The sequence below is a fragment of the Sylvia atricapilla genome, chromosome 13 (assembly GCF_009819655.1).
Source record: "Sylvia atricapilla isolate bSylAtr1 chromosome 13, bSylAtr1.pri, whole genome shotgun sequence".
Taxonomy (NCBI): domain Eukaryota; kingdom Metazoa; phylum Chordata; class Aves; order Passeriformes; family Sylviidae; genus Sylvia; species Sylvia atricapilla.
In genome coordinates, this window is record NC_089152.1 from 7,534,818 (window position 1) to 7,550,394 (window position 15,577).

Below are 15,577 nucleotides of genomic sequence, written 5' to 3' on the forward strand. Positions count from 1 at the left end.
ACAGGTGCCCTTGGCCTCAAGGATGTGGAAATTTCCCGGACACCACTCTCTAGCTAACAATGCCCCAGCAGCTGGACACTGGTGCGATGTCCCAGGGTAACAGGGCTCCCACCTTTCCGGCACAAAACGTCCCTACCCAACGCCCGCTGCAGACACCAGTTTAAGAAGTCAATAATTAGCAGAGCTGGCAGCCTCATGACCCGGGATTTGTGTCAGAAAAGCCGCCTTTGGTTAAAAACTAACGAGCGGGGCAGGCTCTGGCTGTGCGCTGGGGCGGCCCCGAGCTCTGCAGAAAAGGAAATGAGCGGCAGCCACCGGGCTGGTAATGATGGAGCGCTCGTTAGAGTGGCCTTCAAAGCCAGGGCACTTATTAGGAACCCAAACCCCTCCGCTTCCCAGCAGGAGCTCTCCCCATCCTGCACTGCAGCCCAATCCACTTCCCTGTGCCTTTTGCTTTTCCATCTCTTGGCCTTTCCCACCTCTGCCTCTCTTTCCCCACAGAGGGCTTTTTCTTCATCTCTTTGGACATAGATCTTTTGAGCCTCCTTTAATAAATCGTTTAGTGATCTGTCATGTCAGTCTTCCATTTTTTCTATTTTTTTTTTTTATGATATCTGGCCAGGCATGAGTAACAAAATTAACTCTTAATAAAGCTTGTCCTGAGATTGTCTTTGGGCCTATTCTGGAATATTGTTTTATATTTCTCCTAAGTCTCTCTAGCCATTCTGTTGGAGTCTCTTCTTCTTCTTGTTGTCCCTCGAAAGCATCATTCCAATCAACAGCAGCATTCCCTTCTCTCTCCTTGCTGTCCCCCACAGGCACTTTGGGGCTCAGCCATGGGAGCCACATTTCCACAGGGAGAAGAGGCAAAAGGGGACAGGAGGCACTGGCACTTACATGTAGTGCAGGTGGGGGTTCTTGGCAAAGGCTCGTGGCTGGATGTTTCGTAGTCCTGAGTTCCTGATTGTCCTGTGGAAAGATGCAGAAGGGCAGCAATGGAGTCAAGGCAGACAATTGCTCTAAAGCCCTGCTCAGCACACGAGGTGTGCTGGGAGCCCACCCCATTCCCAGGAGGAACATCTGTCCCTGGCAGCCTGGAGGAGGTATGAGTAAAGAGGAATTCAGCTTTTTATCTCCATCTGAGGAGGTAACACAGCACAGGCTCAGCACAGAGCGGCCGCTGGGCGAGGTGAGGCTCCCACATCCTTCAAGGCTGCCTGGGTGGCACAGGCCACCTCCTGCTCCTCTGCCCTCCCTCCATCTCCACAAGCAGCTCTGCACAGCAAACTTAACCACAAGCAAAGTCATCTCCCATCTTCATTCTCAAGAGGAAACCCTGCTGCTTTCAGCTCTGATAAGGAAGGGTATTTTCCATAGGGAACTCCAGATCTTGAAGGGAGAAGAATCCTCCTCTCAGCCTACTTTGGAAAAGCTCTATCAGTACTACAACCAGGGCTTGTCAACACTCTCAAACACTTTGTGTGACTATTGGGGATGGTCCTTTGCAAGACCAGGAGTTGAACTTGATGATCTTCCAGCTCAGCATGTTTCGTGATTCTGTAAATATCTGTTGTCTCTGCTGCTTTGTTAGGTGATGAGAGAGCAGCCAGCCTGCTTACAAGGGCTTCGTGTGTTAAAAGCACAGCTTGCTGGAATTTGGTTACTGAGTGCTCAGCCCCATACAGCTCCTCCAGCCCACATGGGAGCTGTACTTAATGTAAAGCTCCCAGTGAAACACATTATTAGAGTCTCTGATTAGCCCTGAGCAACACTCTGCATCTCACACATGCAGCATCCAGGGCACTCACAGATCCAGGGGATGTAGGAGGGGGAATTAAGAGACTGAGTGGCATACTTGCTTGGCCAGGCTTCCCAAGCATATGCCAAGTCCCTTCAATCCCATGGACCTCAGTTTCCCCTCCATGACGCACAAAACTGACCTCTCTCCATGCTCAGAGGGCTGTGCAGGGAGATGCAATTCCCTTATTGAGCAGCACCACCATGATGGTAAGTGCACTAAATGAGGACCAACAGCCCAGCAATGAAGGATTGGTGGAGACAGCTGGAATTTTGCATTGTGGGGCTGGAATGAGTCAGAGCAACACATAAGCCCAGAACCAGAACAGCAGGGGAGAGGAGAGGTCAGGGCTGATGTGTGTTGACAGAGCTGTCAGGAGCTAGCAATCCTCCTTCTCACAGACCCAGCCAAGACCAAAAAAGCATTTCATCTCCATTTTATGGGCTCCCAGAGCAAAACACGGCAGATCCAGCAGCTTAAACTGGCAGCATGGAGGCTGCAGAGGGAAAGAAGCCATGGCTCTGCTGGAAGGAAGGGGCTGCCCAGGCCCATTCCCCTCCCCAACGCACAGGACATACTCACAGCCTCTGGAGTCCTGTGTACAGCTCCATGTCAACGGCGTTCAGTGTCTGCAAGTTCTTCCAGTTCTCTATGTGTCTGTGGAAAAGAAGGAAAGGCTCAGCTGTGGCACAACCAGATGGTTGCTGAGCCCATGCCAAGGACAGCACACAGAGGGAGGATGTCATAGCCTACCACCCAGCCCCATTCTGTTTTCCCAGCATTTTGGAAAAGTCAGATAACATGGGTTTACCCAGTTTCAAGCATGGAATGTGCAACCAAGCCATTGAACATCCTTGCCCAAGTCATTGCCCCTCACTGCACACATCAGTGAACAAAGACACGATTGAAATGGGTCATGCAAAAAGAGTGAAAGCAAATAAAACCTCTCAACAAAAACTTAGGGCCTAAATGGAAAAAGTCATATATTTATTCTGTCTCTAACTGGGGTGGATAAACAGGGTCCTAGTCTTTGCTGGCTGGAAGGGCTGCTGGCAGAAGAGCACCAAGCTTAGTTTGGAAACATTGCCTTTATTACAAATTCCCCAGTCGCCTGGGGCAGTCTGGCAGGTATGTTACAGAGAACAAAAACAGAAATAGATCTGTCACCGCGGGATCGTTTTCAGTAAATATTAGAGGCGGGGGAAGGTGACAGATCAGCAGCCCCAGAGAACAGGGTCCCCTGTTATCAGCAGCACAGGAGTGATGCTGGCAGCAGTGTGGGTGCCTGGCTGTGACCACAGGCCCTGCTAAGAAGCTGCAGTGCTGTGTGAAAGGAGTTCAGTCCTCATCTCCAGGCAGTCTTCGGCCACTTCTGGCTTTCTCCCAGATTAAACTCAGACACACTCCCACCAGAAACACAAACATTTTCAAGAGGGTCTTTTCTGAGAAGAAGGTGGAGGTAGTCCTCTCTAAAAGTCAACTGAGAGGAGAAAAAACATCTGGCAGATCCCCTCAGACAATATGTGAAAGAAGCCCAATTTTGAAGTCTCTGAACCTGTGCACCCAAGCTCACACCTGCCTTGATGCAATAGTTGGCTTTGGACTTGACCCAGGAGAGGGGAAAAAAATCTCCAAGTGATGATGGGTTGGAGTGATGAGAAAACACTGAGAGCTATCCTGTGATTCTAGGCAAGAAGGCTGCAGGACTCCACGTGGTGGTCCAGAGGGTGAGCAAGCAGAAGAGGGATCACAGACCACTTATAGAGCAGGCACGGGGACCACAAGTCTCCCCTCCAGCACTTGCTATGTCCTATGCTTGCACAAGAATGGATGAATTAGCATGAGGGAAGTACATGGACCTACTGGAGTCACACCCCAAATAACATTCAGCTCAAAAAAAGTAAGCCTCAAAGCCTGGAATAAATCTTCTTGTATTTCTCTGCTCTCACCAGGCAGATCCAAGTAAAGCAGAGACCCACAAGGGTCACCTCTGCTTTCCACATGTTCCATAATTTGTCTGCCTGCCCAGAGGGGTTATTCTAAGGACACAGCACAAGCTCCCAAGTGCTGCTGCATGACAGGATAAGTCACAGTTCATCCCCAATGCCCTGCTCATCAGCTCGGATTGCCTGTGTCCCAGAATGAGAAACAGGACTTTATTACAGCCACTTGGTGTTCCCTGCCAATGTCTACGGCCCCTGTGAACACTTCCAGAACAAAACACAGACTGGGAGGAGTCAGTCAGGAGATCCAAGAGCTCAGTGAAGCCCCTTGGAGTCAAGGCAGGGCTGCCAGCTCAGGCCCTGGGCCATGAGATTGCAGGACTGATCAAGGCCAGAAACACAGGTTGAAAACATTTCCCATCTGCAACTTCTACAGAGCAAAGTGAGGGTCCTCCAAGAGAAAGAAAGAACATGAGAAGGAGCAATGGGATTATGTTGGTTTACCACCAGGGCAAGCTGAAGCTACAGCATCCAAGCAATGACCTTCAGGGAGGGATGGAACCATCCCAAGCCAGGAGTTATGGAGCAGCCACAGCTGGGAAGGAGGCGGCGGCCAGATTGGCTCTTGTTTTATTGATTGTGTTTGCTAAAAAAAGTCAAGGTTATTTTTGACCTGACACTCAAAGCCATGTGGGCAGCATTCTAGAAGAGACAGAAAAAGACCTGAGCTTGTTCCCAGTGCCATGCTCAAGTGTGAATTTCCTATGACTCAGCACTGATGTACGGGGGTCTTGGGGCCTCCCCATGACATAACACTAGACTGTAAATACAACTCCACAACCTTATCCCAGCCTCCCAAACAAAGCCCAAGAGCTTCCTGAGCCAGATATATTTTAGTTCATTATTTAACATAGACATACCACACCCATAGAGGGACAAGAAAAACACCAGTGGAAAAACACATGCACATATATATAGGATATTCTCCCCAAACAAGCAGCTACTTTATGTAGAATGCAATGCAGGAAAATAACAATTAGGTGCACAAGTCAGCAAGGGTCTTTGAGTCCTTTAAAATACACAAATACCTCCCTTCTCAGGGATTTGCAGAAATTACTCTTCCCCTTTTCTCTCTGGTTTTTCAACTTAGCATGAGTTGTACCCTTGCTCCTAGAAGTGACAAATCAGTTTTGGTTTACAGGCACCTCAAAGATACACCAGGAAAAATATTTTCTTTGGTTCCCTATCGCTTTAGAAAGAATAGTGTAACTTTACACTGGCTGTGTTCACCTGAACCCACTTAAAAAAACAAAACAGAAATGCATCTTATTCTGAAAGCTCTAGGAGTCAAGCTGTGATCGCAAAATTGGCAGTGGCTGCACAGGAAAGCAAGCCAACCAAGCGGAGAAACTCCACCCCAGAAACTTAAGTCCCTCTCATGTCCTTCAGTATCTCAACTAGCTCCCCCTCTTTTCCTTCCAGGGTTTTGCTTGCCCTAGAAATCTTATATCCTCCCACTCTGCAGAAGACTGAGACCTTCCCTCCTCCTCTGCCTCGGTTCATTAACCCAGCAGGAGCACGGGTGCCTGGTTCACACCAAACACAGCTGTGACAGCTCCCAGCCCTGCCCTGGTCTCCTCAGGCAGGCATTGAGGTATGAATTACAGTCAATGGACTACAGTTTATTCCTCCCTGCACATCTCTAAGTACATATTCCTGTGGCATTCCTCAGTTATTACTAAGGCAAACTGCTCTTCTGCAAGACCCAATAGCTTCAAGAACATTACCATACTTCACAAATCCTGAGGAGCTCACCACGTGCAGATCCACCTAGACTCATGTCCAGCTTCTAATCGAGACCATATGAGGTGCATCAATAACACAGATGATGCTGCTCACATATTTTCTGGGTGGAGAATGGAGGGTAGGACATGTTTGTTTAAATGCTCACTTCCTTCTCATACTTGTATGTTAGAAGGGTCCTGCCGGTCCAAGTCCCCTTGCTTGCACTGCAGAGCTGAATTATACCATGCCTTCTACAGACCAAGGAAATTTCACCTAGGCAAGAACAAGGGCTTTGCTTTCCCTACTCAGACTGAAACACTGCACCTCTCTATCCTTACCCAAATGTACTCACTTGCATTTTCTCTTGTGTCAAAACTGTCTTTGCTTAAGCAGCTCTTTTTCTTTTTTGGCACTTCTTCCTCCCTCCTTTCCAAGCAGGAGTCAAGCCCACCCAGCAATCATTTACAAGCTACATGATGCCAGGTCTTCTAAGGCAGCACATCTGTACCTGTGAAGTGCAAGGCAAATTGTCTCAAGTGCCCTGAAGAGACACTAACTCATGTCCCAGAAGTGATGCAGATATATTGCTCAGGCAGAGTCCTGGCAGCGAGGTTATTTTGCTTCTGATTTCAGACCCAGCACAACTAATGTTCACACTTGATGATCAGTGCAGGAAGAACCACTATGATAGACACATAGAAAATTGCTATTTTCTTTATCAGCCTATTTAAGTCCCTTTTCACTGAGTAAGTGAGACCAGAAACACAGAGCAGTCTCCAGGAGATCTCACTTGTGTAACAGCATGAGCAGCTCCCCAGTTACACCAAAAAAAAAACCCATAAGTTGGAGCCTGAGATCACACTGGCTTTTATCACAGCCCCATCAGCCAGGAGACTTGTGTTTACCCCATTATTAAGCATTGCAGCAAGCATTTCTATCCAGCAGGTCATTTCCAACAGACATGATTTCCTAGCTGGTAGCAAAAGCCTTGTCACACCCACCTTTCTATTCACCCCACTTGGCATTGCAGTGTCTCTTGGGTTTGTTACTGCAGCTCTTCCCATTGGCCACCCTCAACTTTTGTCCCCACAGCTCCAGCAGAAAAAGCACATGAGCACACTCCTGCCTCTTGTGCCAGCATCCTCAATAAAAGCATGAGCCAACATCACCTCCAAGGGGCCTCAGCAGTTCTCATCTTTCAACACCTCCCACCACGACTTCACCTAGCACACCTGGGCCAGACAGTGTCTCCTCCAGAAAAACAAACCACTCATGATGTAATGCAGCATCATATTAACCTCTCTTCACAAAGTCATCTCTTTGCTGAAGAAATCAGCTGCCTTCCCAAAGGAAGGCACAGGCTTAGCCTGACAAAAGCTAACCTCAGGATGCCAACCCTGCATCACATCTCACATACCCACAGACATGCTTTACAACTTGTTGAAAGCCTTGTAGGCCACTGCAGTCAGAGCAGTGGTCAATCCCCAGCTCTGTGCTGTGCCCCAGTTAGCAGCAAACCTGTGAAGCATGAATCCCTGTTTATCAGCTCAGCAGCTTGCAAGCAGCTCATCCCTCTCTCAGATCCCACGTGGAGCCAGCAAGGCAGGAGGGGGTCTTTGCCCCGGCATCACACACACAGAGATCAGTGACCTTGCTGACCAAAAGGTCACCAGCTCACAGGGTTTGAGTACCAGCAGGTCTTGAGAAGTGACAGGACCTTGCCCTGCTTGCTGGAAGGGGGCTGGTGGCCAACCAACCTGTGGGAACAGCAATTCTTTCATTCCCAGAAGGAGTGCCTGTGTCTGACAAAACGATAACAGGCTGGTGTCATTTTCTTGAGGCTTCACAGCTTCACATGCTCCCCTTACAGCCCAGGGCTAATGCAGCAAGGGAGACTGGAATATCCACTGGGATTCAGACACAGCCAGGCTCATTTCATCCCACATGCACAAGGCAGAGGTGAAGAAACAGCCTCACGCCAATTTACCAAGCGATTAACTTGAGGCTACTTAATGTGTCTGGCCTTCCTTCACCCTCCTCGTGCAACAAGGATAACATTTGTCTAATCTCTCAGCTTTTCAAGCATTGTGGTCAATAGCTAAAAAAGGCAACCAACAAGCACCAGGTATTACACAGCATGTGTGCACATGTGTTCCCCAAATCTGTGTCTATCCCAAACTGGAGGGGAGAGACTTTCCCCAAGGATGCCATCAGCTCCAATCAGTGCCTGAGCAGATGACATGTCCCTGCTGTGCAAATGCCACCACTTGTGTTCGGATGCTGGGCAGTGAATAAGCTGTGTTCCAGCAATCAGGCAGCACCCCAACACACACACAATTACATTATATATATATATATATATATATATATATATATATATATATATAGGGAAGGCAAGCAGAGCATTTGCCTCCTCTCTCTTGTAGTGCAACAGGAAAATTGATTCGTCACCCAGGCATATTAAACCTCGCAATCCAGACAGACACATTAGCTTTCAATTACCTGATATGTTTAGCATTATAAACAAACCTCCTGGCATGCCAGCTCCAGACCATGCAAATGTGAATTTGATTGCAGTGGGAATAAAGCAAAGACCTGTCTGAACCCTTGACCAGTAAGAGCTGCCTCCTCCAAGCAGAGGTGCTGCAGATGTTGATGGGAAGCCCTGAGAGTTGGTGCAGGTCCCACACAAACCCAGGGCTAAGCACAGCTATTGTGGCTACTGCCAGCTCCTTTTATCCATCCCTCACACCCTACTTGGGGCTGAGGAAGCCATAAAGAAGTCAAACATCTTTTACAGTATTATAAGGCACTTATCATGTAATTTAATAACGAGGCACAAAGGACTTGATTCCCTCAGCATAAAATTTATAAATGTAAACATTTTCTGGTAACAGAAACTTAAAGGTAAGCACAGATGAATAAAGAATTACAAGGACATTTTCTCCATTTAAGGTACAGTCTTCCCCTTCCCAAAAAGCATGGAAGGGTCACCCAGCAGTGGATCATTAAGGATAATTTGCGGTCAGTGGGAAAAGGGGGGGTAGAGAAATCAAATCCAGCTTTGTAGAAACAAATATGAGCATAACCTCAGAGTGTAATTGTGATTTGTCAAGGTAGCAATCATAAAACACCAGCGAGACACAGCTCCCTCTGCGCTGCTCTGCTGCTCCTGCCAAGGTCGTGTGGGGTACCTGGGTGAAGCACTCAGCCCCCAGCCCATGGGCCCAGCCACATCCAACCCATCAACCCAAACCAGACCCTTCCAGAAGGGCTGAGCAAAGGAGAAAGTTCCCAATCCCCAGCTGAGGAAGATGTGGGAACAGTTCAGCTCCCCCACAAGCCACTGCACAGTGGCATCTCAAAAATCTTCCTGGAGAAACCTGACTGCTAGACACAAGCAAGTCACAGGACACAAAGCATTCAGAGAGCACTCCCCCACAGAACACTTTTCACATGAGTCCAGACAAGTTTCATGTTCACTGCATGGCTCCAGGCTGGCCAGGAGCATCCACAGGGTGCAGAAAAGCTGCTACAGCTGTACTGTCTACAAAGATTGTCATATAGAGACACCCTACCATGGAAGATGCCCTGAGAAACAGCCTTAAGCTATGGTGAGCAGGTTTGGTTTCTTTTCCCAGGCTCTGCACTTATGCACTTATTCCATCCTGGATGGCACCCACAGGGACACGCAGGAGCTGGACGTAAAAAACAGGCAGCAGTTCCAGCACCACCAGAACCTCCTGCATTGCTTTTGTCCCAGGAACAGGAGATCCTCTCCATGTTTGTGCATTCACCAGTTTCATTCTGTGATCTCCTCAAGCCTCTGCACCCCTCACCAGCTCTGGCTGATGACTCATGGAGCAGGGAGCCCTCCTTTCAGGGACAGTGTGTCAGTGTTACTAGAGGACAGCAGGCTGCCTGGACACAGTGTGGACAGATGGCTGCAGCACACAGGAAGCAGTATGTTCCCATTATCACACACTGCATCCAGAGTTCTTCAGTGTAGGGAATTATTCCCAGGCACATACTTTCAGAAAGGAAAAAAAAATAGGTGAAAAATAGGATAGCAGAGCTGGAGAATTGCTGTGGGCAGCAGTACAGCTGCCACCACAACAAATACCTGCCCCAATATTCCATCACAATTACTCAGCTAGCCCTGGCTGGGAGCAGCCCTGGGGTCCCAAGCAAGGTATCCAAAATCATCCCAGTGTTGAATAAACCTCATTTTTTCAGAGACAAACAGCAGTGCAAAAGCCTCAGGAGAAAAAACACAAGGGCTGCAGCATCTCCTGCTCAGGGAGATGGGTTGAAGGGGCAGTGCCCCAAAAACCTCCCTGGGCTCCTGGTCCAGCACCAGCTCTCTGCCCACCACCTTGGCACCTCCCAGCTCCTGCCGGCTCTCTCCTTGACTCTCTCTTATTTATTCCCACGACTATCTGATCCCCTGCACAGTCCCAAACACCATCTAGAGTGAGAAAGCATGAAATGGGATGAGCAGTTTTGTCCTGCAGACATGGATACAAATACACAGAGACACCTTGGGTGAATCATCACTAAAAGTGAGAGGCCACTCCCCACCTGCAGCACTAACCAAAGCTCACTCCTCTTTTCCTCTGAGTGGAAAAACCAATTATATTTCCCTAAAAGGGCATTTCTTTCGTTACTCTCTGGCAGGAGAACCTACAAAGCCAGTCTTCTGTGCCCACACAGATGCTTCCCACCCTTGGACATGGATCTGGGGGAGACAGGAGCAGACACCCCTGGCTCAGGACGGCTAATATCAACCTGTGCATGTCTAATCATACCACAGCTCGAAAGTTTTACACCACAGAAACCTCAGGGTTAAGCAGCACCCTTTGGGCTCCTGCACTCATGCAAAGCAAAAGAGCACTTGCTTTTCAGCAGCTCTCCAAGCACCTGCCATGCTAAAGGAAAGGATGCTTTATCTACAGGATTTCATATGCAGGGAGAGCCAGCAATGTGCAGCATTTTGTGGTCTTTAAAGATCAAACGGCATTTTAGAGAGGAAGCAGCACCTTGGTCAAAATCAGCTTCAGTAATCACATTCTGCTTTATTAAACCCTCCTTGCAGCTTCAAACTGGAAGTCAAATTCCCTCACACTTCTATCTCCAAACAGGTCTGGGGCTTTTCAGAAACCAAACTGTAATATATATATATATATATATATATATGTGTGTGTGTGTGCGTGTGTGTGTGTATAAATACATATATTTATATCAATAAATATATAAACATATATATTAATATACTAATACAGGCAAAGAAAGGTTGCCAAGCTCTACTCCAAAGGCAGCTGTTCCTCCCCTGGAAAGCACAGTGCCTACTCAAATTAGCAAGACAATTAGATGTACTAAAGGTACAGGATCACTAGAGTTTGGCTTGGCAGGGATAACTCTTGGTAAAAAGCAGTGCCAAAGAGCATGTGGTAGAAAGGACACCCCCCAAAAAAGACACAGGGCCTTGGAGACGGTCAAGATAATATTCTGGTAGACTGCAGCAGCTCAGCTGGGACCCAGAAGGGAGCACTGGCAGCCACATGCACTCATTGCACTTCACGCTGTGCCTGAAGACAGGAAAATGGATGGAGGAGGAAAAGGAGAAAATAAAATCTCCCACAAACTGGCCGTTACTGTGATCGATGGCACTGGGAATGAAGAGGCTGGAACATGAGTCCAGCAAAAGCAGAGGCAGGAATGGGGCTGTACAAGTGCCGTGGCTGGAGGGGGCTGCAGGCTTTAACCCAGACCTGCTGCCACCCACCCACACAAACCCTACAAGCACACTTCCCAAGAACCACAGCCATCCTGTGAGCCTCATTTCAGGAGTTTTACATCCTCATGAGCTTCATCTCTAACCCTGTTTTGATGTAGATGCACCTTTTTGGGCACTCCTCTTGTGCCTGGATCCTGAAAGCAGCACAGAAACCAGAGCCTGGAGCTCAAACCACGGGTGCTGAAGTGTTTGCCTCAGTCTCTGCATAGTTGTGGCCATCCAGCAGCCAAATCCAGCCCCCCCCAGAGTCTTCCATCCTGCTCTGACCTCCTCTGCTCCCCCTCCAACTCTACCACCCCCAGAGTGCAGCCCATCCTGCTTCCAGCTTTCCCACACACCCCAAACACAGGGACAGCCACTGGCCAAGAAAGAGGAGGGGAGAGACAATATTTCTGGACTTGGACCCTGCTCCTGTGAGGCTGCTGGGTTGTTTTGTGGGGTTTTTTTTGTTTTTTTTTTTTGTCCCCAAACATCTCCCAAGAAGCCTGAACTTTGATCCTCCAGCATTTTGGCTCCTCAGATGTTTATGAAGCTCAAACATCAGGCAGCAATGCCCAGCTGGGCTGGCCACAGGCCAGGCTCCCAGCCTCTGCCCTCAGGACAGCCATGAGCAGGGTAACTCCAACCTGAAAGGAGATTTTCTAAGGCCCTCATTACCTCCACAGCATCACAGATCTGCCTGCTCAGCTTCCAGCTGCTCCCCATAAAGCCAAAGAACCAGATAAATTCTCCATACAGTTTATTTTTGAGCCAACTGCCGTGACCCCCCCGAGGCTTGTATCTGCACTTCAAATAAATCACAGCCAGCTCTGCCCACCCTCCCCAGCAGCAATGGAGGGGCTCCTCCATCACCCAGGAGAAGACTTCAGCCCCTTTTCCCCAGGAGAAGCCATGAAAACAACCTTCTCCCTTCCCTCCACTAAGCTTTTCCTGCAAGGGACACACACACACATACACACAGAGGCTTGGCTCTTATTGCAGAGGTGTAGGAACAGAAGCATCACTCAAGAGCAGGGGGATGTACTCATTAAGATGTGGTGACTCAGAGCTCAAGGCTTCCCAGGATAACAGGGATTTTGTGGGAAGTCAGCTGGCTCTGAAAAGGAAAAGCAAACCAGAATGCCTATAAACATGACACAGGCAGGGAGAGGCAGGGAGGGAAAGAAAGGAGAGCAGGGAGGCAACAGACATTTTAAAAGCTCCTCTCCCAGCATTCTTTGTTCCTATAAATGTGAAAAAAACACCTTGCAAAAACCTTATGGAAGACACTCTGACACCCAGAGACACTGCTAACCAGGCTGTTGTGTTAGAGCTGATCCAGCTGCACAAACAGCAAATCCTGGGACAGTTTCTATCTCCTCTCTCAGCTCCATCTGCCATTCCTCTGGATAAAGGCGTAGCTGAACTCCGGAGAAGCCTCTGCTTGCCTGGCACCTCGACTTGCAGCTTCTCAGCACGCCAAGACCAGCCCCTCTCAACCAAGCCTCAGCCCTTTGCTCACCATGGGCACCTCCTTTGCCAAAGTGAGGTGAAAGCCTTGAGCTCCCACTGCCCAAACACGCTGCTGCTGAGCTGCACTGGCCGCTACTCAGATAAGATTTGTTTCGCACCAGGAGCAAGGCAGGAGGACACAACCTGAGTCACTGCACTGTGGCCAACACATGGCAAACATTAACCCAGCACTGACATCCCCACCCTGCACTAGCAGGGTCTCCTTGCACCATTTGGAGATGTTGCTCATCACTGAGGCTTGGGGCTTTGCACAGAGGTTCGAGGCCACAGCAGTGACACGTAATGACATCCACGAGAAGAGCAAAAATATGATGAACCCGACAGCTTTGTGCTCCTGAAAATGAGCCTCCTGTTGCTGAAGGATTTCCAGGAGGCTGGCATTAAACTGACAGGTATAAAATCTCACAGGGGTGTTTGAGGAATCCAAAGGTCCTGCTAGTATTAACTGAGGAGAGGCAGGGAGCAAGGAAGTTACAACGCACCTCCTGACATTGCTTGCCCTCTCACCACTTGCTCTGAAGATGTATTTAACAGGACACATGTTTTTTTGGTGCCATTGAGGGATATGGAATGATTTTAAAGCCAGAAAGCAGATCATCAGACAAAGTCTCTCCAGGGAGATGTTGGTTTATTATTTTTTCTTTCTTTTTGCAAAGAATCAGCCAAACTTTGTTTCTACTCCTGGGCAGCTGGAGGGCCCAGAGGGTCGCAGCATCAGCCCATCCTCAAAGCCAACTACCCGAGCCCAGAGGGTAATCAGTGAAGGGAAACTCGCTCTGCACAAAGAATACAGCCATTGTCTGCCCCCAGGGCAGGCAGCCCTCCGGGGAGCGGGGCTGGCTCACTCACAGCCAGCAGCAGCTGGGCTCCAGAGCCCACAGCGTGTGCCAGGCTGGGCGTGCTGGGGACAGCAGCTGGCAGGGACAGCCCTCCTGCAGCCGGCTCCTCCTCCGGCTGTGGGGATTGCTCTGGGATGGAGAAGGGCTGTCTTTGTGCTCCCTCCCTTGCAGCTGCGGCGTTGGGACCAGGTGCCACCAACCTGCACTTTGATATCACCCCACACTGACCTCACTCACAGCCTCCCTGCACCCACCAGCCCCTCAGGTTTGCCAGGTTGGACCTGCCTAGAGCCCCCAGACTCAAGCCACCACCAAAACTACAGATATCTCCAATAGCGCTGGGACAAGCCGTGCTCTGCTCTCCTGCTGTGATGCCAAGGCTCAGAATCAGCCCCTGGAATGGGACACACACGTCTCCATGCCAGGCTTGCACCTGTCACCACATAACCAAAGTTTTCTGCCCAAAATCACAATTTATGGCCCTTCCAGATGTTTTGCTGGCTCTCAGTGAGGGCAGGAGACAGAAGTGAAGGAAGCAGGATAAGGACAGAAGGGAGAACAGAGCCTAGAGCCAAAGCAGCATTGGGATGCTCCAAGGCCAGAAGCTGTAGCCCCCTCCCCAGGACCCTGGACCCTACAGGGAAGCAGGAACAGGTGTAAAAAGAGTCCTGACTCCAAACTGAGCTGGCACAGCCTCAGCACTGCTGAAATCACCTCGCTGACAGTGAGCACAGTGATGCCACCAGCTTGGGAAATGACTCTGTGCATCAGCAGCTGCAACATCCTGCATGGATCCCCCGAGAGCAGCAGCACATGCTGCCTCCACACAGCCATCCAGGCACACTCCTGCCCCTTCCCAGCCCCAAAGCCCTGGCAGAGCTGTCCCATGAGGGTATCACGACCTTCCTCACCCGTGTAATGCAATGACCAGCTCCCCTTTCTACATTGTGGGCTGCCTGGCCCATGAGGTCCCACACAAACTCTGAGCCAGAGAATCTCTGGGTGAGAGGCAATACAAGATCTCCTGAAGCCCTCCACCTCAAACCCTGACCAACAGATTTTACCCATGGCGGTTTTAAGCTGGGTTGGTTTTGGCTTTTTCACATGTTTGCCCTAACTCCCCTCTGAAAAATCCCGTGGTTGCTATGGAAATAGTCTCATCAGTATGGGAGGAGCATAGCAACACTGCCCAAAACTCCCCATGGCTCCCAGTTGACACCAGTTCCTAGGATCTGGCAGCACTGAAGGTTACTCCAAGTTGCACAGAATACCTTGAGCTTAAAGCAATGCTCAGCACTGATGGATGAGTGAGACCCATCTGGATGTCAAGAATGCACCCAGGGATAAAGAGGTTAAAATGATAATTGAGACATTCTTACACTGGCTAAGGGATAAGAGGGTTATAAACAGCAAAAAGCTGCAATTTGCTCCAGCAGAACCTTCACTTGGAGCAGGAGGTGGCCACAGACAAGGGTAGCAGGAGCAGAGCTGAGCTTTATCACTGGCCCTGCCACCAAAGCAGCCTCCAGGGGGGTTCTCCTGCCCACTGTGCACTCCCAGCACTGACATGAAGCTGATCAGCAAGCAGGTGGGAACAGGAACCATCAAGTGCTGTGAACAGGGCTGGAAGGCAGAACAGAAATCTTTTCCGTGTGGCAGAGAGAGCAGTAGGGTGGGCAATTGCTATGTGCTCCAGTGGACCCACTTCCCACACCGTCGCCCCCTCCCACCAGCTGCACAACATTCAGGTTTGACACCACAAGTCAACTCCTTGCTGAAAACACTGGCAGAGTCCTTGCAGACAATGGATTATCCTTTACCACTGGAGCTTGGAGCAAGGTCCCCAGGCACCAGAGACCAGCTGAGTGAGAAATGCATCTTCTCCTTGGGAGTGGACAGCAGG

General features: G+C 49.5%; 1 protein-coding gene across 3 annotated transcripts in view; it reads right to left on the reverse strand.

The window, feature by feature from the left end:
• NTRK3 (neurotrophic receptor tyrosine kinase 3) overlaps positions 1-15,577 on the reverse strand; it is a 206,207-nt gene that overhangs the window by 170,534 nt on the left and 20,096 nt on the right. For all 3 annotated transcript variants that reach the window (XM_066328294.1, XM_066328292.1, XM_066328295.1), the window contains exons 2-3: positions 2,381-2,455; positions 898-969 (exon numbers count right to left, since the gene is read on the reverse strand). In XM_066328294.1, the coding sequence (XP_066184391.1) occupies positions 898-969; positions 2,381-2,455 (147 nt within the window). The remainder of the gene's footprint in view (positions 1-897; positions 970-2,380; positions 2,456-15,577) is intronic.